This window comes from Canis lupus, chromosome 4 (genome assembly GCF_048164855.1).
Source record: "Canis lupus baileyi chromosome 4, mCanLup2.hap1, whole genome shotgun sequence".
Taxonomy (NCBI): Eukaryota; Metazoa; Chordata; class Mammalia; order Carnivora; family Canidae; genus Canis; species Canis lupus.
In genome coordinates this window covers 21,772,205-21,795,412 of record NC_132841.1, presented here as the reverse complement: position 1 = coordinate 21,795,412, position 23,208 = coordinate 21,772,205, and the positions used below count along the sequence as shown (strand labels likewise).

At 45.6% G+C, this 23,208-nt stretch overlaps 1 protein-coding gene across 1 annotated transcript in view; it reads right to left on the bottom strand.

Moving 5' to 3' along the window:
- The window catches only part of MACROH2A2 (macroH2A.2 histone), a 48,722-nt gene that overhangs the window by 5,179 nt on the left and 20,335 nt on the right, over positions 1-23,208 (bottom strand). The window contains exons 3-6 of the mRNA XM_072823425.1: positions 8,311-8,417; positions 6,850-7,047; positions 5,672-5,782; positions 4,112-4,211 (exon numbers count right to left, since the gene is read on the bottom strand). Of these exons, the coding sequence (XP_072679526.1) occupies positions 4,112-4,211; positions 5,672-5,782; positions 6,850-7,047; positions 8,311-8,417 (516 nt within the window). The remainder of the gene's footprint in view (positions 1-4,111; positions 4,212-5,671; positions 5,783-6,849; positions 7,048-8,310; positions 8,418-23,208) is intronic.

Here is a 23,208-nt window from a genome sequence, read left to right as displayed (position 1 = left end):
TCCCACAACCCTGAGATTATGACCAGAGTCGGACACTTAACAGACTGAGCCACTCAGGTGCCCCTGTAGCAAACTCTTTTAAAGGACCTTTCCAGGGAGTGATTTGGTCATAAGCAGTCTCAGGACATGAGTCCTAAAGGTGATTTTTTAAAAATGCAAGTACAGTTGACACACAGTGTTACATTAGTTTCAGGTGTACAACATAGTGATCGGACAACGCTATGCTGTGCTCTACACACTACGCTGTGCTCACCACCAGGGTAGCTACCATCTGTCACCATATGGCGCAGTTGTAATACCACTGCCTACGTCATTTCCTATGCTGTGTATTAAAGGTGAACTTAAAAAAAAATTGGGGTTCCAGTGTTCTCATCTCTGAGTTAAGTCCCCACAAGGGGTTGGTTAAATTCAGTGTCTGGGTGATTTGAAGGCAGTGACTGCTCACAGACCCTGCAACCTGCCTCTTGTCACCAGGTCCTGAGCCTGGTCCTAGGCCCGAGGTGACACACGACTCAGCAGGACCCTCTGGGTGGAGAGCTCTAAGGTCCTATGCCCAGCTCACCAACTATGTGTGGAAAGTCTTGGGGTCAGAGGACACACACAGGCCCAGGGCAGCGTGCGATGGTGTTCCTCCAACCCTGGCCTTGGTTTTCAATGGAAAAATGCAAATTTGAGAGGCTAAACTCTAAGGACCTTCCTGATGGGAGATCCCTTGAATCTCTGATGTCATGACAATTCTCTACTTGAGATTTCAGGGTTGTGCTTCTACAGAGGCCCAAGTGGAGTCCCCAGGGGATGGCGGGACTCCGTCTCTGGCCAACAGGGACCCCATGTCTGCGCACCGGGGGTCCTCATGCCTCTGAGCGACATACGGGCGTCTTATCTAGGCGTCTTGTCTATACTAGATAGCTGCTGCTCTCGGGTGCAGGATGAGGTCTCTCTCCCCAAGTGCTTTCATCTTCTAATGAATGTGGTGATCTGGCTACCTGGGACCAGTCTCAGCTCTCCTTCTTCATAGCTATTATGGTGGTGGTTATTATTCAGCTCAAGGGCTTCTCTGGGACCTGGGTAAGGAGCTTCTCCCTCCCCCCTGGGACACTGAAGTGTATTTGGAGAGCCACAGGACGTCCTGCAGGTGATTGTGGACCCCGTCTATTAGCAGTCAGTCTTCCCTGGGGGTGGGAATGGGAGGGAATTTCTTCATGAATGTGCTTGGGTTCAGCGACATGATTTGGAAATGGTAATCTCGGGCCTTCAAGTCTCTTTTCTGGGGGCACCCAGGGGCTCAGTGGTTGAGCAGCTGCCTTCGGCTCAGGGTGTGATCCTGGGGTCCCGGGATCGAGTTCCGCATTGGTCTCCCTGCATGGAGCCTGCTTCTCCCTCTGCCTGTGTCTCTGCCTCTTTCTGTGTCTCTCATGAATAAATAAATAAAATCTTAAAAAAGAAAATCTTCTTTCTGGCCCTCAGGCTTCTGGCCAGTGCTGATATGCTGGGTCACAGAAGCCTGGAGAAGGCCAGGAGCCGCAGCCAGCAGCCCCATTCACGCGGAGAAGCAGGGGAAGCAGGTGTAAGGGGCCGGGTGGGAGCGTGTGGAAGGCAAGGTGCGCCCACACTCTTCCCTGAAGACTTCCAAGAATAAAGCAACCTGGAGTGTTGATGAAGGGACTTTGTCTCTGTGGAAGCATTCCAGTGAAGAAAGGAAGGAGGGCTAGAATTAGGGTATGGCCCCCACCTCACACCACCCCTAACAAACAGACAAACTCAGACAAGGAGTGTCAGTGAGAGACAACCGGGCATCATGTGCCTCCTAATGGGAGAACATTCCATCGCTGACCAGGGAGTCTTGCCAAAACTTTTTGAGCCTTGAATCTCATTAAGTCTCTCGATCCAACTACCAATTTATAAGAAAAACAGGAGAAACATGTTTAATGGAATCAGGAGGAGGCAATCAATGAAATCCAGACTTGGGAAACCCTACAGCTAAACGGCCCAGCTTCCTCAACAAAATAAATTGAGAGAGAGAGAGAGAGAGAGAGAGAGAAAGGAGGGAAAGATATGAAAGAGGAACCTCTGGGTTCTAAGAGACTTATCAACCAGTTGCAGGGTGTGGACTTCTTTGGATCCTGAATCAAATACATTTAAAAAAATTATATTTATGACATGACTGAAATTTGAATAGTGACCGGTATTTGATGACATGACTTATCCCAGTTGTGATAATGATATTGTGGTGATGCTGCCAAAAACTAGCCCTTATCATTCTGAAATATCCACAGATATGATGGCGTGAGGTCTGGAGGACTGTGGGCAGGGTGGCACCGAAGAGGACTCCGTCATGGGTTGATAAGCTTGCAACAGAACGTGTAGGGTTTCATCATGCTCCTCTGCTATTTCTTTTTTCTTTTCAAGATTTATTGTTTATTTATTCATGAAAGACACAGAGAGAGAGGCAGAGACACAGGTAGAGGGAGAAGCAGGCTCCCTGTGGGGAGCCTGATGCAGGACTCGATCCCAGACCCCAGGATCATGACCTGAGCCAAAGACAGACGCTCAACCACTGAGCCACCCAGGCGTCCCTCTTCTGCTATTTCTGTGCACGCTCGAACTCTTCTGTAGTAGCACACAATGCTTTCAAAAAGAATAAATCAGAGGGGTGCCTGGGTGGTGCAGTCTGTTAGGCATCTGCCTCTTGATTTTGGCTCAGGTTGTGATCACAGCGGGGCTGTGAAATCAAGGGCCACGTCGGGGCCTGTGCTCAGCACTAAGCCTCATCCGTGTGTTACCCTACTTAGTCTTCACAGCACCGCTAAGACACAGGTGCTATTGCTGTTCTCACAGGGGAGGGAACTGAGGTTCAGAGAGCTTAAGAAACCTGCCCCAAGTCACACAGCTCAGAGGTGATGTCTAAAATCCAGACACAGACCCATCCCGACTCCAGAAGCCCCACTGCTGGGATCTGAGCCTGAGTTTTTGCTCCAATACCTGTGTTCTTTCTACCTTATCACCACTTAAAAAAAAATGAAAACACATCTTGATTGCTTTCCTGATGCAAGAGGCCTCTGATGCCACAGAGGAAACCGTGTGTGGGGGGGCCCCCCTGGTGTTGCCAGCCAAGGCTGAGCTACTAGCATCTCCCTTATCTCAGAAGCAAGCCCAGCATCCCAGGGACAAGGCCCTTTCTTTGCTCACTTTACTTTTGCGATGAGAGTTTAAGGCACTTCCGTCTTGTAAAAAAATGGATAGGATGGTGCCCCTCTAGTGTGCTATTGTGTCTAGTGCCCTCCATAGCTTATGCTCCCCAATACTTCCACCTAGCCCGGACCAGCTCCCTCCACCCCCGTGGGACAGGTGGCACCCCGCCCCCCCGTAAAGTGACTCAGTGCAGAGCCTTACAGACAACTTCACCCAGATGTCCATTTCCTTTTCACCAAAGGCGTTCTTAATTTTTAAGCTCAAAATAAACATGGAGGTTTACCCCGAAAATGTACAGTGACGGTTACAGCAGCACTACTCCTTCTGGCCCAACCTAGAAATTCTGTGAACGCCATCAGCGGTGGAAGGGTCAGCACACTGCCATATATTCCTACAGCGGGATACCACATGGCCAAGAAGAGGAACGGATGACAGTCGCCCCCAACGCTGGGGGTGCATTTTACAAAGTTAAGCAAAAGACACCTAAGAAAACGCACTGCATGATATCATTTATATAAAATTCCAGAGGACAGCCATCTGTGCTGGGAGGAGACAGGACAGGGGTTATGCTTGGAGGGATTGGGGACTGGGATGGGGCAGGAAGAGGGCATTCTGGGGCGCAGGTGAGGTTCTGCTTCGTGATCAAGGTGCCCGTTACACAGCTGTGTTCACTTAGAGGAAAAGTCATCAAGATGTGCACTAATGATCTGTTTTTATATAATCCTTCAATAAACATTTTGGAAATATATGCAGATTAAAAACGAAATCAGTTGTTTTCTAGTAATGCTGTTTGGTGACATACAGAGTGTGACATGGTCCCCCAAGCAGAGGATCTCTGGTTGACAATGACCAACTTCAGGAGAACTTGCCCAAACAGTGGGCCACTCTCTGGCACCCTACCTAAGTCTCAGGACCTTACCTATATCTTCCTTGAGGTCAATTTCGGCTGTGGTGGGGTGGACAATGCCCTCCACTCTCATGGAGCCAATATGGCTGATGTCACTCTGCGTCAGGGACAGCTGCGTCAGGGGGGAAAGATGGAGAGGGTTGGGAAAGAGCAAATCCAATTAAAAAGCTTCACATTTTACCTCACATCTGTTAATTCTCTCAATTATTGATAGCGAATGTCTACATAAAGGCCTGTGGTGTGGAGCGACCATCTCAAGTTTGCCTGTTGTTTGGGCTTCAGTGGGCTCTTCTGAACTCAGCGGATTTGATGTCCACCATGATGCCAGCAGCACGCAACCAACCAGCCTCTTCTTCCAGGAGCAAGAATGGGCCCTCCCCTCTTCTTCCCTTCTCTAGAGCTACGTTTCCATCTCCCAATCCGGGGGGGCCTCGGTGTGGGGTGACATACCGTCAGAGCGGCTCCTACTAGGGAAACCAGGCTGGCCCTCCACCCTCCCCTCAGCACCCTATATTCTTCCCAGAGCAGCACAGACCTCTGGTGGCAGGGACGTGTGGCCGATGGACCTCACTCAGGATAAGTGATGGGCTCCTGGATTCCGACCTACCTACGTTGGGCCACCTTGCATATTGGGGATCACATTCTTGGGGCTACACCTGTGAAATGCTGCCCTGCGTGCTCACAGCTGAGCGGAATGCAGGGCATTTTGCATCGTCTCCCCTGTGAGCTCGACAGTCACCTTCCCCTAGGTAAGGGAGAAAAAGCTAATTGTCATGCAACTGTGGCCAGCCCCTTGGGGAACATGCTTTTCGTCAGTGAAAAATTAGGAGCCGGCCCCATGCACACGCTTCTGTAACACGCTTCCCGATTGCTTCAGTAGAGGTGTATCCTATTACCAGGCTGCAAATGCTCAGCTACCAGAGATGCGATTCACTGACTGCTTCCCTGAATGTCTTACTTCAGCCCCATTTAACGTGGTAGATGAATTGTTCTGTAAACTTTATGCTAGCGGGAATGAATTATTTGCATGTCTGTCTGGCCTGCTGCAGGCTGTTCAGATGTAAAGCCCTGCTTGTTTTCTTTCTGCAGTCTAGAAAGGCAAGTAGACTGAGTTATTGTCAAATAATTCATTTCTAACACCGGAGATGTTCAGGAAACATATATTTCTATTTTTCTTTCTTTGATAAATCACATCGAAGAACCATGGCAGGCTGGCCTCCCAGGGCTGTTTGAGAAAGTTAGTTAAGGATGTTTTGGGTGGGCCCAGGAATGAGGGGGGTACGGGGTGACATCCTGGCAATGATGTCATTCTATCACCTGACCAGGAAGGTTCTCTATGCTTACCTTTGTCTGATCGATGTCAGACAAATAATTCTTGGCACTAAAGAGCTTGTTGATTCTCACAACGTAGACACTGTCATAGCTCTTTAGTCTAAACATGAATAATTCAAGACCCGGGCGAAAGTTGTATTAGGGGAGCAAGGGAAGAAGGAAGCATCATTGCTCGCAAACAGTGGGTTGTAAAAATGCAATAGTGTTTTTACCACAGCACATTACAATTGTCTTTATTACCTTCTGCCCTAGAACAAGGCTCTTAGAAGACAGAATGGTGAATCCATCCCCTGGCCCATCTTCAGAGGTGGAATTTGAAGTTCCTTCTTTATCGCTGTCCTTTGGTTTGGACTGTTGGTAGAAATCAGAAGGAGAGATGGGAAATAATCCAGAAAAAGCCCGAAGTGGCTTTATTAAGTTCTTCCTACGACTACCACCACCTTGGATGTGAAAGGAAGTGGTTAGGTGTTAAGTTCTGCTCTTCTCGATGGAGGGAAGCAAGGCACAGCAATACGAGGGAAATAAAGGGGTGCCACCCCAAATAAAGAGTGTTAAAGAGGCTCACAGGTACCTGTATTCCTCACTCAGACCTGGACACGGGTACGTTATTCTTGTTTTTCTTTTTCTTTTTTTTTTTTTTTGCAAAGCCCACAGCTTACGATGGCAAGCAGCAGAACCAAGAGGGGTTATTCATAGCCTACCATTCGACCTCCCTTCTCCCCAGAATTTCCTTGGGACCCACAGGAAGTGGAGTGAACTCTTGTAAATCTTTTGTGTTATCATAGAGGTCTGTAGAAGGGGAATTTGACAACCTCCAAAGCAGCGCTGTCTGATAGAACTTTCTGTGATCATGGAAATGTCCTATGCCTCTTGAGCCCTTGAAATGTGGGTGATGTAACCAATGAACTTAATTGTTAATCTGATTTAGTTTTAATGAATTCAAATTAAAAAGCCACATGTGGCTAGTGGTTATCGTACTGGGCAGCATATGAAAGTACTCCTCTGCAAATGGCATCTCCGAGCTACAGCTACTTAGCACCTCGGGCTATCCACAACCCACTGGCTGAACCCAGTGACCATCTGTGGGAGACACACAGTCTGTGGGAGACAGAAATGTTTTTGTGTGCAATGTGGAGCTCTCAAGAGAAATGAAGAAGGGCTCCAGGCTATCATCTCTCACCTAAGATTTTGATGGGGGCAGTGGAAGCCTCTGGAAACATGAAGACCACTCGTGTTTTGGGTTTGGAAACCTCTAGTAGACTCTGCTGGGTGATTTAAGCTCGTCCCAGAGGTCCTTTGCCATTTTTTCCCAGCGCACAGAGTCCCCAGCCCATCAGCAATGCTGGTCACAACCTCATCTTCTGATCTTTCAACTTTCTGTTGTCTGAGTCCCTGGCACACAGGCGACCTGGGCTCACCTTTTTGGACGTCCGTGGTTTGGCAGCCTTAGATTTCTTGCCTCCCTTCTTGCCTGATGCCGCCTTCCTTCCCCTTTTCTCAGGGGGAGGGGAGAGGATAGCTTCTGACTTCCCTTTGGTCCCTCGCTTTTTGGCCAGCAGTTCAGGGTGAATTCTGGGCAGGACACCTCCACTGGCGATGGTCACTCCTTTAAGCAGCTAAAGAGAGAAACGCATGAGCTAAGGCAGCAAAGAGCTTGCTGGTTCTGGACTTACTACAGTTCAAAATGATGGCAAAACAAGTGTTAAGTCTGGTCTTTGCTTTCCCAAAGACACTGCATGATGGGTGGTTTAATTGGCTTTCCTGTTTCCCTGGTAGAGCGTGTCTCTGTAGGTATCCAGGCATCCCATGGCCTCATACAGAAAGCAAAACAAGAGAGGCACGATGAAGGGGTATAGAGGCTGAGGCCGGGGATGTTTCCAGGGCTGTGGAATTCCAGACATAACAGAGGATAAAGAGCTACACAAGTGGGGAGCACAGCTTGATGAAACTGGGTTCAAAGGTCAACACTAAGGCTAGCCCCAGTTAGCAACAGACTAGTGGTCTCCACACTCTTTTGATCACACATCCCATCAGTAAAATATGTTTGACCAATGCGGCTCTCCATTAATGTTCATTTTGTGAATAATCGACGTACTACTACATTAGTCTAGTCTGCACACCCCGAAGCAGTGTGGGTTCTCCAAGTATGGTCTGCATCCAAAGCTGGTCCATGGATAGTTAGTGACTGTCCAAGACAAGAGAAATACAGAAATTGCAAGGAAGAGTCCTTGCAAACTGACAGAGGTATTGTATTACCTATTGGATCAAATAGCAAAACATTTTGCTTTGGGATTGCATGTTTTGTTTTTTAAAATTTTTGTTTTTGTTTTTTAAAATTTGTCTAGCAATTAGTTTTTATTGTATCTTTAGAAATTTTAGTCCACGATGGACTGGAAATAAGAACTGAGTGTTGGCCACACACAATGTAAGAAGAAAAAAAAATAGAATAAAAATTCTTATACTACCTACCATCCATCTAGCATTTCCTGGAGGAGGCATTTGCACTTGGGAGTTAATTCTATAATATGAAGAAGATTCTTCTGCCCTCATCAAATAAATTGTCAGCAAAATTTGGGTGAAGAAACCGTGAATAACAGCTATGCACTGCAGCTTCCCTAGTCACACACAAAGCTCACTTTTAGAGAGGAAAAGAAGGTCTGGCAAGACCCAGGATATATAACGGGTCTATTCCAGAGGGAATTTTCTATCTGAATGACATAGCTATCAAATTTATTCTTCTCTTATATGATCTGATTTTTTTTGTATTAATATGCTTGGGAACTGTAGCAGGAATGATTTATAGCCAACCGGGTCCACGTGTAATAGTGTATCTGGCAAAACCATTCTGTGGCTTGTCGCAATGCTTCAGGCAGACATACCTGATTGAGCTCCTCGTCATTGGCAACTGCCAGCAGGATGTGTCTTGGTGCTATCCGGGCCTTCTTGTTGTCCCTTGCGGCGTTCCCAGCCAGTTCTAGAATTTCCGCTGAAATCACAATAGGGAGTTAATAGGCAATCAGAGTGGAGTCTGAGCTTCCTAGAGCTTTTCTTTGGAAATGGCCTTTGAATTTGATCACATTTATTCGTTTGTAAGTTTTATGCCCGGGCCTGGAAAGAAATCCAGAAAGCTGAGAAAGAACTCAGGTTACAGATGAGTAAGATGTTTTAGCAAGACCTGTTCTATGATCCCGTGGCCAGCTTCTAGTGGCCTCTGACATTAATTCTCCCCAATCATCCTTAGTATTTGGACCTCTGAGTTTTTGGTTGAGCCCATCATCACAGGAGGGAAGAGTATTTCCCAATCTGCCTTGTTGATCACTGTGGTCACATGACTAAATTCTGACCAACAAGAGGCGGGTGGCATACTGTAGGGCACTTCTGGGAAGTGTCCATCAATGGCAGGCTGTGCCCTTCTTCCCTTTCTGCTGGCAGACCGAGGAGGACATGATGGCTGGAATTTGGCCAAGAGAAAGAACAACAAGATAGAAGGAACTGGAGTCTCTTATGACGGTGGAGGCGCACAGCTGGGCTGTCCTTACTCCTGGACTGTCATCTATAAACTCCTTTGTATGAGAGAGAAGCAAACTCTCCTGTTTAAGCCACAGTCAGGAACAGTTAATTCTGACCAATACCGAACCCTAACAGGACCTGAGTCTCTTCCCGTCTCAGGAGAGCAAGGGTGTCTCTGAAAAGAATAGTGATGTAGGCAGAGTCTGTCTTTGGGGCCCATTGGGATGCCTTCCAGAATCTCCTTTTCCTCTTCCCTCAATGCCAAAGCGGATGGTATGAACTAAGTCATACTGTGGAGTGAGGAAATGTTTAACCTGGAAAGTGAATTCGGAACGGGGATACCTACAGGGCCTGGAAGGAAGGTATTTGGGGTTTGGAGGGTTTCCACCTATTCCTCAGGATCTGACTTTAATAAACATGTCATTTGGTAAATGTAAAAGGGCTGGTAAAGAGGAATGTCCCTAAAATGATTTTACATGTCATCATTTTTAGTCACAATTTAAAAAAATCTATAGAATTGGTTCATACCATCTGTCTGCTTTCCCCCTCCTCCTCTGTCTCTTTCTTTCGCCCCCGATTTCAGAGAGATGTTCTGCTAATCAAATTTGTCCGCCTTCAAAAGTATTAATGAGGCTTTAAAGGAAAATTCCTTCCCTTAGAAAGCTAGAGACAATGTGGCGATGTGTTGTCTCACTGATAATGTGGTGGCAAAATGCGTGTGTGTGTGTTGGGGGAATTTGCTGGTACAATGGCATAAATACTAAGCTCTAAAATTAACAGGCAGTTCTGTGTGAGTCTTTACAATCAACCTAATTTCAAATAAATAGCACATGAAATTGCCATCACTCATAAAAATCTATGGTAATAAAAAAAACTGCATAAGTATGCCATATTAACTAAGCAAATGTGATTAACAAAAAATTAGAATAAAATACGCATTAGAGTTAAATATTTATATAGAATTTCCATAATGAAAAGTGCTAAATCACTGCAAATTCATTCTCACAACATCTTTTCCAGGTTATTAAGCAATGAATATCGTGTTTACCAACAATCCATTTATATGGTGGCCGTATTTTCAGAATCAAAGACTGGGGGATGGCGGTAGTTTGAGAAGTATGAGCACACTTGTTGGGAAAACGGGATGGAGTATTTGAAATTCATGCCCCATTAGATCATCTGGTTGGCTGCTCTCAGGCTGCTGCCCAACCCTTTCTTTCCCTTAGGAGAGGGTACTTGTCACAAAGAAATGTCATTATAAAGCTTTCACCAACAGACTGGCTTTTCCAACTCTAGGTTAAAAAGTACAGCTCCTCATTGTGCACAATAAAAAAGGAGTTGCTTTTTATTGATGTACATCTTGGGGTCCCCATACCAGGGAGGAAGGACTCCTCTCCCCTCTTTCGCTAGATTGGGTGTGTGTGTGGGGGTCAAGGAGCCTCCCACTCTTAAGCTTCTGAGCAATTGAACTTATTTTAGCATCTTGGACTACCACTTGCCTGCCTGTGTCTCCTGCCCTCAGAGGAAGATGCTAAGCATCCTGCCAACTTCCTCAAATGAGCTGTCGGCAGGAGAGGCAGGGCTAAGTGGGCAGCCCTACAGATTTGGGGCCTTAGGGAAGCCCCTGAGGTCGGGTTATTTTTAGCCTGTCAGAGACAGATGCACAGACATTGGATTCACAGACGGACACTCCGCTGGAATCGAGGCAGGAGGGCCAGAGCCTTGGGGCAGTGACTCCGCAGGTGGCCTCACGCGAGGCAGGTAGGTGAGGCCCAGCCAGCACGCGCCCGGGCTCCTGGACTAGGCCTTCCGAAATCAGTTATAGGAGAGAAAAACCTCGATTCTGTGCCCTAGCGCAAAAGCAGAGGTAGCCTTGTGTTCTAGAAAGAGAAAAGCTTCTCAACACACAGCCGAAAATCTAGACGAAGGACTTCTCTGTTGGATATTTGGCCAGAACATTCCTCGGGACATGGACCTCACGGTTTAAATGTCTGAAATAACATTCATTATTATTAATATTTCCAAATGTCATTATGACCCACATATGTGCACGAACTATAAACGTTCGTTACATTCTCGGGTGGTTTGATCTCGAGAACACAGGTATCCTCCTATTGGCAGTCGACAGGAAAAATGGGTTTCTACAGCACATTTTCATTTCGCTGAAAATTTTGTGAGAAGATTATAATTCTGTCAAGCGGTGGAGACATCCTTGGAAGTCTATAGACTTCTATATTCTCGGAAGTCACACTTCCAGCAATAGGAACCATCTGGAATACAGCTTAGACTCTGGTCGTTAAAAAAAAAAAAAAAAAAAAAAAAAAGGATTTCTGTAGCCAAAACGGATGTTGGAAAGCTCAGCAGACACATACTCTTGGAAGCGTTGTGTCCTCTCATTTTGTCCACAATCTAAGCCAACATTGGCTGTCCCCCCTCCACAGGAGCCGGGAAGTAGCATAGTAACTGTAGGGTAGGGACAGAGGGCGTGGAGTGGCCACCCCTTCAAGACTGTCTCCTTCCTCAGCCCCTGCTTCCTCACCCACTTGCCCACGAGGTGATGAAATCCCCAGGGGTCTGGGGCACCCCCTCCCTGGTCTGCTCAGGCCATGCAGTCTCCCAGGGAAACCCCTTCCATTCATGGCTCTTGCTTCCCACTTGCCCATGCCACTCGATCTGCACCTCCAGTCCTGATGTGATGTCACCTGGACAACCTCACCTGGGGCGTTCAGCAGGTAAATAAAATTTACCACATCCCCAAATCCAAATAATTTCCTTGGGGGTGGCAGCTCTATCCACATATAGCTCCTCCCAGAGGCCTGGGAATCCTCCCTCCCTCCCCCTCCCTGGCCTCTTGAATCACACATCTTTGTCTCCCTTCTCCGCACCTACTACCATTCCCTGAGCTCAGGCTCTCTGCTCCTTGAGCCCAGAGAGTTGCAATGGCTGTTCAAATGGTTTCCCCATCCCCATTTTTGTCTTCCTCCAGATGCATGCCAACAAGGCCTCTGCTGGCCCATAGGTACCTTTGTATAGACTAGATGTCCCTTCTGCCAAACACTTTACTTCCCTGATTTCGTTAGAACAACACCGTTTACTGCCATCTGCCGGGAATGCTCGTAATAAAGATACAAATCTTAGGGGTCTATGATGTGAATGATACTCTCTTCAACAGGTGTCCTTGCACAGTGTACAACCTGCACAACCACACATGTGGCCTTGGCTGGCAAAATGCTCTTTTTAAAACACAAATGCAATAAATGAAAATCATTAGATAAAGAAATGCTTGTTGTTAAACGGATAGACCATATTGTCTGGAAATGATGTAAATGATGGGTTTCTATGTGACACAATGACTTAAGGTGCCCTGAGAGTCAAGCTTTTTTTTTTTTTAATTTATGATAGTCACAGAGAGAGAGAGAGAGAGGCAGAGACATAGGCAGAGGGAGAAGCAGGCTCCATTCACCGGGAGCCCGATGTGGGATTTGATCCCAGGTCTCCAAAGGCAGGCGCCAAACCGCTGCGCCACCCAGGGATCCCGAGTCAAGCTTTTTTTAAAGACCTGTTTGTCCTGGCAGTTAGAAATATGTTACAGAACATTTTCTCACTACAAAAATGATTTAAATTATTCATTTTCGACATCTTACATTTATGCTTTATCTTTTGTTGGCAAAAACAAAAACTATTTTCCAGAATTGGGGGCTTACTCTTTCAGTCCCTCCTCTGTCACTTCTGTTGGAGATGTGAACTGGGTCAATGTTTACAGATCGACAACCTCAGGTATGAAGGTCCATCCTGGGAGGCCTGGGGATGTGTCAGGTGGAAGGGATGTTCTAGATGAGCAGTTCAACATGTGTCTGCCACCAGACTGTGCAACCTCCTCCTCTTTTCTTGCGACTAGAAACACTGCGTGGCTCTAACACCATGGTGATGTGTGAGCCTGGGCCCAGCCCGGCAGCCAGCCCAGGGAAATCGGGCCGACTGCTCTGTCTCACCCAGAGCAGCTGAATATTTGTGCAGTTTTCTTTTTTAGTTAAGTAGCCCCTATCCTTCGCTTACTGGCCACGCCTGTGGCCCAAGGTTCGCTTCCCAAGGCACGGAGGGGGAGCGTCCACATGAACCTCAGGGGAGAAGTGAGCTGGCCACAGGACATCCCCCGCCCAGCTCCCAGGACATCAGCGGGAGAATCCCAGGGCGCCTTTGGGGGTGAAGAGCACTGTCTGCTGTTGAGACCAGGGCAGGAGATGAGAGCTGAATGGTGAGACTTAAAAACTGTTTTATGAGGAGAGACAGCGAAGGTGATGCTGTATGTGTAGGAGGAGGGTGTCTGCCAGAGGCTGATGTGCCCACGGGGGGCGCTGTGGTATGTGCCTCTGGGAGCCAGAGCAGGGACCTACCCCCCTGGACCAGAGCCTCCAGCCAGTTCTGGAGGCCCCAGGGTCCCCACTTCCCCGATGGGGCCCCTTGTCTCCAGCATCTTCAGCCGCTCTCCCTCTGCCTGGGACGCTACACCCTTGTCGGTGCCAGGACACCTTTGGTAGTCTGGTGAGGTCTATGGACCTGTTCTCAGCATAAAGATTTTTTTTTTATTGCGATAAAGTATACATAACATGAAATTTGCCATTTCTAAGTGAATGACTCGGTGGCATCGATTACGTTCCCAGTATTGTGCAACCATCCCCACCATCCATCTCCAGCGCTTCCTCCTCTTAAATGGAAGCTCCATGCCCATTAAACTATCATGCCCAACCCACCCCCACACCCCGGCCCCTACAACTGTCTCTCCATGCTCTGTCTCTATAAATTTCACTACTCTGACACTGCATCAAAGTGGAATCATGCACATTTGTCTTATTACGTCTGGCTTTTTTCAATCCCACTTTGCAGAAAAGTCTTCCAAGGCTCAGCCGTGTGGAGCAGGTGTCAGAACTTCCTTCCTTTTTAGGGCTGAGTAACATTCTGTTGCACATTTTGTTGCACCACGTTTTGTTTACCAGTTCATCTGTTGGATACTTGGGTTGTTTCCATTTTTGGCTCCTTTGTATGTATAATGTTGCATGAATATTTGTATATAAATACCTGTTTAAGTCTCTGATTTCTATTATTTCGGGCATGTACCTAGGAGTGGAATTGCTGGGTCATATGATAATCATGTTTAACTTTTTTAAAGTTAAGCATTTTATTTTAATTCCAATATAGTTTTAGTATTAGTTTCAGGTGCACAATATAGTAATTCAACACTTCCGTATATCACCCAGTGTATGACAAGTGTACTCCTTAATCCCCATGTACCCCATATCTTTATCTATTCATCTATCGATAGATACTTGGGCTGTTTCCATAATTTGGCTATTGTGAATGATGCAATAAACATAGGGGACATGTATCCCTTTGAATTTGTGTTTTTAAATTTTTTGGGGGTAAATACTCAGTACAATTGCTGGATTGTAGAATAGTTCTTTTTTATTTTTAAATTTTTTATTTTATTTTTATTTATTTATTTATTTTATTTTTATTTATTCATGAGAGACACAGAGAGAGGGGCAGAGACATAGGCAGAGGGAGAGGCAGGCTCCCTGCAAGGAACCCGATGTGGGACTCGATCCCAGGATCCTGGGATCACACCCTGAGCCAAAGGCAGACTCTCAACCACTGAGCCGCCTAGGCGTCTTCAGTAGTTCTTTATTAATTTTTGAGGAATCTCCATACTGTTTTCCAGAATGGCTGGACCAGCTTGCATTCCCACCAACAGCACACAAGGGTTCTTTTTTCTCCACATCCTTGCCAACACCTGCTGTTTCTTGTGTTTTTGATTTCAGTCATCCTGACAGGTATGAGGTGATATCTCATCATAATTTTAATTTGCATTTCCCTGATGATGAGTGCTGTTGAGTATCTTTTCATGTGTTTATTGGCCATCTTGATGTCTTCTTTGGAGAAATTTCTGTTCGTGTCTTCTGCCCATTTTTAAATTGGACTATTGGTTTGTTGAGTGTTGAATTGTATAAGTTCTTTATATATGTTGGATACTAATTCTTTATGGGATATGTCATTTGCAAATATCTTCTCCCATTCAGTAGGTGGTCTTTCAGTTTTATCGATTGTTTCCTTTGCTGTGCAGAAGCTTTTCATTTTTAAATTTTATTTAAAAAGATTTATTTATTTTAGAAAGGGGGAGGGAGAGAGAGAGAGAGCGTGCGCAAGCGTGTGCACGTATGCATGGAATGGGGAAAGGAGAGAGGGAGAGAGGGAGAGAGAGAATCTCAAGCACATTCCTCAATGAGTGCAGAGCTGATGCTGGGCTCCCTCAGGGCCCAGATAGCATGACCTGAGCCTAAATCAGTAGTTGGACACTCAACCAACTGATCTACCCAGACATCCCAGAAGCATTGTATTTTGATATAGTCCCAATAGTTTAATTTTGCTTTTATTTCATCAGGAGACATATCTAGAAAAATGTTGCTATGACAAATTTTAGGTAAGTTATTGCCTGTGCTCTCTTCAAGAATGTTTATGGTTTCAAGTCCTACTTTTAGGTCTTTAATCCATTTTGAATTTATTTTTTGTGTATGGCATAAGAAAGTGGTCTAGGTTCATTCTTTTGCATGTTGTTGTCCAGTTTTCCCAACATCATTTGTTGTAGAGATTGTCTTTTTCCCATTGGATATTCTTTCCTGTTTTGTTGAAGATTGACCATATGATTCTGGGTTCATTTCTGGGTTTTCTATTCTGTTCCATTGATCTATGTGTCTATTTTTCTGCCAGTAACATGTGGTTTTGATTACTACAGTTTTGTAATATAACTTGAAGTCTGGAATTGTGATGCTCCCGTTTTGTTTTTCTTTTTCAAGATCGCTTTGGTTATTCGGGGTCTTCTGTGGTTCCATATAGATTTCAGGGTTATTTGTTCCAGGTTGGTGAAAAATGGTGTTGGTATTTTGATAGAGTTTGCAATAAATCTAGAGATTGCTTTGGGAAGTATAGGCATTTTAACAATATTTTTCTTCCAATCCATTTCTTTTTGTCATCTTCAATTTCCTTCATCAATGTTTTATACTTTTCAGAATACAGGCCTTTCACCTCCTTGGTTAAGTTTATTCAAAGGTACTTTATTATTGTTGGTGCAATTGAAAATGGGATTGTTTTCTTAATTTCTCTTTCTGCTGCTTCATTATTAGTGTCTAGAAATTCAACAGATTTTTGTACATTGATTTTGTATGCTGTGACCTTACTGAATTCTTGATCAGTTCTAGTAGTTTTTTTTTGTGGAGTCTTTAGGGTTTTCTATATAGAATGACATGTTATCTGCAAATAGTGCAAATAGTTTTACTTCTTCCTGACCAGTCTGGATGCCCTTCATTTCTTTTTGTTGACTGATTGCTGTATCTAGGACTTCTACTACTATGTTGAATAAAAATGGTGAGTGGACATCCTTGTCTTGTTCTTGACCATAGAGAAAACCTCTCAGCTTTTCCCCTACTGAGTATAATATTCCCTGTGTATTTTTCATAGAAGGCTCTTTGAGGTTTTTTTAATATCATGAATGGATGTTACATTTTAATCAAATGCTTCTTATGCATCTACTGAAATGGTCATATGGTTCTTATCCCTTCTCTGACTTATGCAATGTATCACGTTGATTGTTTTGTAAATATTGAACCACACTTGCATTCTGGGAATAATTCTACTTGGTCATAGGGAATGCTTTTTTTCATGTACTGTTGGATTGGTTTTCTAGTATTTTGTTGAGGAATTTCGCATCTATGGTTATCAGAGATATTGGCCTTTAGTTATCTTTTTTTTTTGTGTGTGGTGTCTTTATCTGGTTTTGGTATCGGGGTAATGCTGGCCTCATGGAATGAATTTGGAAGTTTTCTTTCCTCTTATATTTTCTGGAATAGTTTGAAAATAATAGGCATTAACTCCTTAAATGTTTGGTAGAATTTGCCTGAGAGGCAGTCTGGTCCTGGACTTTTGTTTGCTGGGAGTTTTTTGATCACTTCAGTTTTGATCAACTTCAATTTCTTTGCCGGCAATTGTTCTATTCAAACTTTCTATTTCTTCCTGCTTCAGTTTTGGAAGGTTAGAGGTTTCTAGGAATTTATCCTTTTATTCTAGGTTGTCCAATTTGTTGGCATGTAGTTTTTCATAATATTGTATTATATTCATAATAAAATAAAGTTTTATTTTTTTAAAGTTTTTATTTATTTATTCATGAGAAACACAGAAAGAGATGGAGAGAGGCAGAGACACAGGCAGACAGAGAAGCAGGCTCTATGCAGGGAGCCCGACGTAGGACTTAATCCCAGGTCTCCAGGATCACACCCTGGGCTGAAGGTGGCACTAAACCGCTGAGCCACCAGGACTGCTCGTTTTTTTTTTTAAAGTTTTTATATCATTTATTTCTGCTCTAATTTTTATTATTTCCTTCCTTCTGCTTTGGTTTTGGTTTTGTTTGTTCTTCTTTTTCAAGTGCCTGTAGGTGTAAGGTTAGGCTGTTTATTTGAAATTTTTCTTATTTCCTGTGGTAGGCCTGTATTGCTATGAACTTCCCTCTCAGGACTGCTTTTGCTGCCTCCCAAAGGTTTTGGATGTTGTATTTTCATTTTCATTTGTTCCATGTTCTTGTTTATTTCTTCTTTGATTTCTTGGTTTACCTCTATGTTAAACTTTTTGAGGAACCACAAACTGTTTTCCACAGCAACTATATCAATTTACCTGCCTCCCAGCAATGCACCAGGTTTTCAATTCTCTACATCGTCACCAACAATTGTAGTTCTTTTATAGCTATCTTAATGAATGCCAGGATAAAGTTTTAAATGCATAATATAAAATACATAGGATGACAAAGAAAACCAATTCACTGGAATGTAATTTTCAAAGTATTAAAAAATCTGGAATATAGTAGTCTGTGTGCTGCTTTATGAACACATTAAATAACAAGATCTAGTGGTAGATCTAATAACTACTGTGATTTTGAAGTAATGATCAGCCTAATGATATTTCTATGTATCTTTAACAAGGGGACTATAATAAAAAAAACACCAGTGATTTCAATTGGCTTGAAAGTCCCAGGTGTAGGGGATCCCTGGGTGGTTCAGTGGTTTAGCGCCTGCCTTTGGCCCAGGGTGCAATCCTGGAGTCCCGGGATGGAGTCCCACGTTGGGCTCCCGGCATGGAGCCTGCTTCTCCCTCTGCCTGTGTCTCTGCCTCTCTCTCTCTCTCTCTGTCTATCATAAATAGATAGATAAATCTATAAAAAAAAGAAAGTCCCAGGTGTTGTTGACACACAACTGTGGTTTGTAGCCCACATCCATAGAGGAAGCAAATGGTAAAGTTTAGGTCTGGTCAGGGAAGCTGAAGATTGAATGTGAGGACCCCAGGGCTCAAGCCTCTTCTATGTCACACCCTCTCCCACCTGCCACACCACCAGCTGCCAACCTCTCTTTTGCCTTCTTCTGAGCCAAACTCCCTAAGAGAGTCCCCACGCCCTTTGCCTCCTGTTCACATCTCCAGCTCCTCAACCCACTGCAGTTTGGCTTTGAGCACCCACACTGTCCTCCTCAGGGTCACCATGACCTTGAGGTAGCTAGATTTGTAGTTCTTGTCTGGTTTTATTGGCATCATTGGTGACAGTCACCTTTCCTTTGTTTCCCAGACACTGACTCTCCATGAGCCTCTCCTCATTAACCTCTGTTGCCCTCCTCAGCCTGCCCTGCCACACATTCCCCCTGCTTGGCCCAGAAACATGTGCATGCAGGTGCTGTTTGGACTGGTCCTGGGCTCCCCAGTCTTGTTGCCACACTCTCTCTGGGTACCTCACTCGCTCACTTGGCCTTTACAGCAGTCTGCCCACAATGCCCCCCATCTGTATCTCCAGCCCACAGCTCCCCTCTGGCTCTAGGCACGCCTAGTAGGGCTTCACTAAAAAACAATTCCCTTAGGGATGAGTTGCTAACATGTGTCCCAAGTGGTGCCAAGCACCTTTCATTCATTGTCTTATGTAATTCTCATCTTGACGCTATGAGGGTAAAGCAATATACCTTACAGTCCTCAGCTGATAAGCGGCAGAGCCAGAATTTGTCCTCCAGGGCACCTCTCAGAGACCTAAACCCTATGGGCTCCCCACTGAGCCCTTCACCCTGCGCCCTATTTCCACCCCATAGTTTCCTGCTTCAGCTACAGGCACCATTCTCATGCGTCTTCTACTTTCCTCTTCTTGGTCAGACTCCTTAGGTAAATTCTTCAATCCTCTTAGAGTGGAGTCCTCATCTCCACTCCTCAACATGGCAGCTTGGCTTGAAAGAAAGTGGCCAGCCCAAGGCTGAAAGGTTCATGCTTTCCTTGATGCCCTTCCTCCCATCCAACCCATCATTGGGAGGAGCTGACTCTCGTCCTCCAGATATTTCCCCAATTTGCTCATTTCTTCTCATCATCCCCTCTGCACACCGCTGAACTGGCCACTATTGATCCTCAAAAGTGACACAAAAACAGCCCCCAGTGGTTTCCTGGACTCTGATCTTGCTTCTTGCTAACTGTTCACCTAAAGCCCAAGTGGTATCCCCCAGAGGCCAACTCCTCCCTTCTATGCTTCTCCCTAGCATGTGTGTGTGTGTGTACCTGTGTGTGCATATCATATACATTTTCATCATGGCCCTCAAAGACCTGCCTGTCCACTCTCCATCTCATCTCTCACCCCCTCCCATTCCCCAGCTCTGCTCCAGGTTCTAGAAGGGGCCCACACACTTCCTCTAAACTCTGGGTCTTCACCCTCATTCCTACCCCACCTGAATATCTCCCCCAGCTCAATCTTCCATCAGAATCGACCTAATTCCAGGGATGCCTGGGTGGCTCAGTGGTTGAACCTGCTGCCTTTGGCTCAGGTTGTGACCCTGGAATCCCGTGATTGCGTCTCACATCAGGCTCCCCGCAGGGAGTCTGCTTCTCCTTCTGTCTATGTCTCTGTGTCTCTCTTTGTGTCTCTAATGAATAAAGAAAATCTTAAAAAAAAAAAAAAAGAATCTACCTATTTCCTCCAACTAAATCCCCACTCTGGCTGCCATCAAAATCACTTGGGAGAGCTTTAAAAAATCCTGATGCCCAGAACATTTCCCCAGAATCTCTGGAGGTGAGCCTCGTCATCAGGATTTTAAATCAATCAACTTAAGAAAAACCCAGGGTTGCGAACCTGGTTATGTCCTAACAACTCTTACTTGACAGGAGGCAGCCCCCAGCACCCCGCCTGTACACACGTTTCCCAAAGCTCCTGTAACTTCCCTGCCTGGCATGTATGCCCGCTTATTGTGTTATGCTTCATGTTCCTCCGCTCTGCTGGTATGCAAGCCCCGCAGATGGAGGCAGGACCAGGTCTGTCTGCTTTCCTCCGCATCTTCAAGGCTTAATCCCAAGAAGAAACTCAGTCCAGATTTGTGTCATGAATGTTGAAGGTCATTTCAAGGGTGACTGGAGGCTCTCATGCTTTGAACCTCTTTTCCTAAACAAAATCAATTGATGACCTCTACCCCACCCCAAAGTAACAACTCCCCCTCTTTTACTTACTCAACAATGGCCTGCAATTCTACTACTAATAATGATTCATTCCTTTGGCTTAAAACTTCTCTCAATGCAAGTACAGCCCGAAAACATAACATTTTAACAGAGTTAGTCATTATACTTTGCCTTGAATGATTGCATCAGCTCTTAATAGTAGGAGAGCAGAAGAATGACAATTTATTGAGTGTATCCTATGCACTAGGCATTTTACATATGTGAGCTCATGAACGGAGTTCAATGAGTTAGTTCTGGAAACACCAGAAACTCAGGGAGGTTCAGGAATTAGCCCAAGGTAACAGAGCTGGTAAACTGATAGACAGGAACGGAGGGGAAGGACACAGAGAAGACATGCCTGGGCTTCAGAGGACCAACTTCACTTCTTCCCCCTGGCGCAGGACTCTGCTGGGTGCTGGGACTGGTCCGGGGGGATGCAGTGTTATTGGCAACGGCATCCTTCCAGGTGCTCATCCTCTCTTCTAGCTCACGTCCAGCACGTCGGCAAATCCTGTTGGATTTGCCTTCAAAATATATCGGTACTCTGACCACTTCTCGGTACCTTCACTGCCCACTCACTGGACCTCTGTAAGAAACTTCTTGCTGCTTACCCTGCTTCTGCCCTGGTGCCCTCTCCCCACAAGGGTAGATCACATCCACATCCGCTCAAAACCTTCTAGAACTCCTACTGCAAGCTCTCATCCCCCACCTGCCCATCCTCCTCAGGCCTCATTTACGGCCCAAGCCACTTCCTCAGCCCAGCCTTCCATCCCATTGCTGCTCCTCTTAACACCCTGCACCTGTCTTCCCCCTGCCTGGAGCGCCAGCCCGCAGACGTGCATGCCCACTCCCTGCCTCCCCCTCCATGGGGCCTCCGACCAGCACCGTTCACAACCTCCCTTACCTCCCCATTCCTTGAACACTCTCTCTCTCTCCTGGCTTTATTTGTCCCCTAGCACTTGTCACAGGCTTAGAATCATATGTGCTTCACTTACTTGCTTGGTGCTTCTCCTCCCCATAATGCACCTGCTCGAGGGCGGGGATTCCTATCTTGTTCTGTGCTGTAGCCTCAGCATGGAGAACACCGGGCATATAGTAAGTTTTCAATAAAAGTTTATTGAGTAAATGGAGGATTATGAATAATCAATTTGAAAAATAGGGTGCCACTCTACTTTGGGAGATACTATGTATCTTTAAAGATGTGCTGGCTCAAAGTCCAGAGTGTGACATTCGGGCTTTACTATGCATTGCTGGGGTCTGGTGGCTCTAATCTGAGATAAATTAAAACTCCTACCAGTGGTTCAATTCTAATACTAAGGAATAGTCTAAGGACTTGCTGTGTACACAAACATGTAGATGTTTACATGTATTTGTTAAATGAATGAACAGGAAAACATCAGCTTTCATTGGAACGATAGACTGAGATGCCAGTGATTCAAAAGGCCAAAGTCTGTTCTATTATGCACAAACTTTAGACCTTCACCGAGCAGCAGCAAAGGATGTACTACTTAATTATTGTTTGATTATACCAATATTATTAGAGGGTGATGTAATGTAGCAAAAGTACATGGCTTAGGATTGAAGTACCCCAGGGAACCCCCACTCTCTGCTTGGAGGCTGTGGGATCTCTGGTTACTTGGTGCCTTCCAGTCTCACTGGGTGATATGGACCTAACAGGTAGTTTGAAAGCTTCATTCGCCTTTCCCTCTCTGAGCCAGCAGATTTTTCCATCAGATTCCCAGGTCCCTCTCCAGACCCAGTAAATCAGACCACAGTGGGGGATGCAGCCAGGATCCTGCATTTTCAACAGGCATTCCCCAAGCCTGTAGGCTGCTGCTGCATGACTGGCTCCAGTCTTGCTCCTCTGAGTCCTCCCTGGACTAGCATCAGCAACAGCTGGCAGCACGTTAGGAAGGTTGTGTCTCAGTCTCCACCGCAGGCCTTGTCGAAAAGATCCCTGGGAATGGTTGGCACTTTGAAAACACTGCTCTCTCCCACCTGATTGGACCAACTTTCAGAGCCCTCCAGCCCTTCTCTCCAACTTCCTAAAGGGGGCCCGTGAAAAACTTTTAGTTCAGGGACAAGCCTTTCATTTCACAATAAGGGAAAGGCTTAAGATGCCACGGTCTACCCCGAGGGAGCCCCAGGGGAGCCCCAGGAGAGAAGGCTTCCACAAGGTAGATCAAGGCAAACGTTTCATGGCTAACATTGCTTGGTGAAGAAGCAGGACCAAGAGAACAGAATGGGACTGAGCATCTAAGAGGAGGAAGAGATTGCTCTTAAGGGAGAAGGAGCAGGGGAAGGGGCCTGGGGACAGAAATGGGGTTCAGCCTCGTTGCATCTGTAGGTTTTCATGCTGTGGCAGCAGAGGGCAAGGCTTCTGGGGGAGACAGCTTGGGGAGGTTTGCTTTACCCAGAAGACTGCTTAGGGGATTTAAACCTGGTGCCTGGGGGATTTGTTAACCTTGAGCAGAGTCAGAGACATTGTTGCTTGTGGCTAACATGACTCCTCAAGGAACTAATCACACTTACTTATACATATTTTTATATATTTTATTTATAAATATTTTGCATATATATATATATTTAAAGCATCCTTGAAATCTGAAGTATGGTTCCTATTTAACCGTGACATGGGAGAACAAGAGTAAGAAAGCTAAACAGGGGGGCGCCTGGGTGGCTCAGTCGGTTAAGTGTCCAACTCTTGGTTTTTGGCTCAAGTC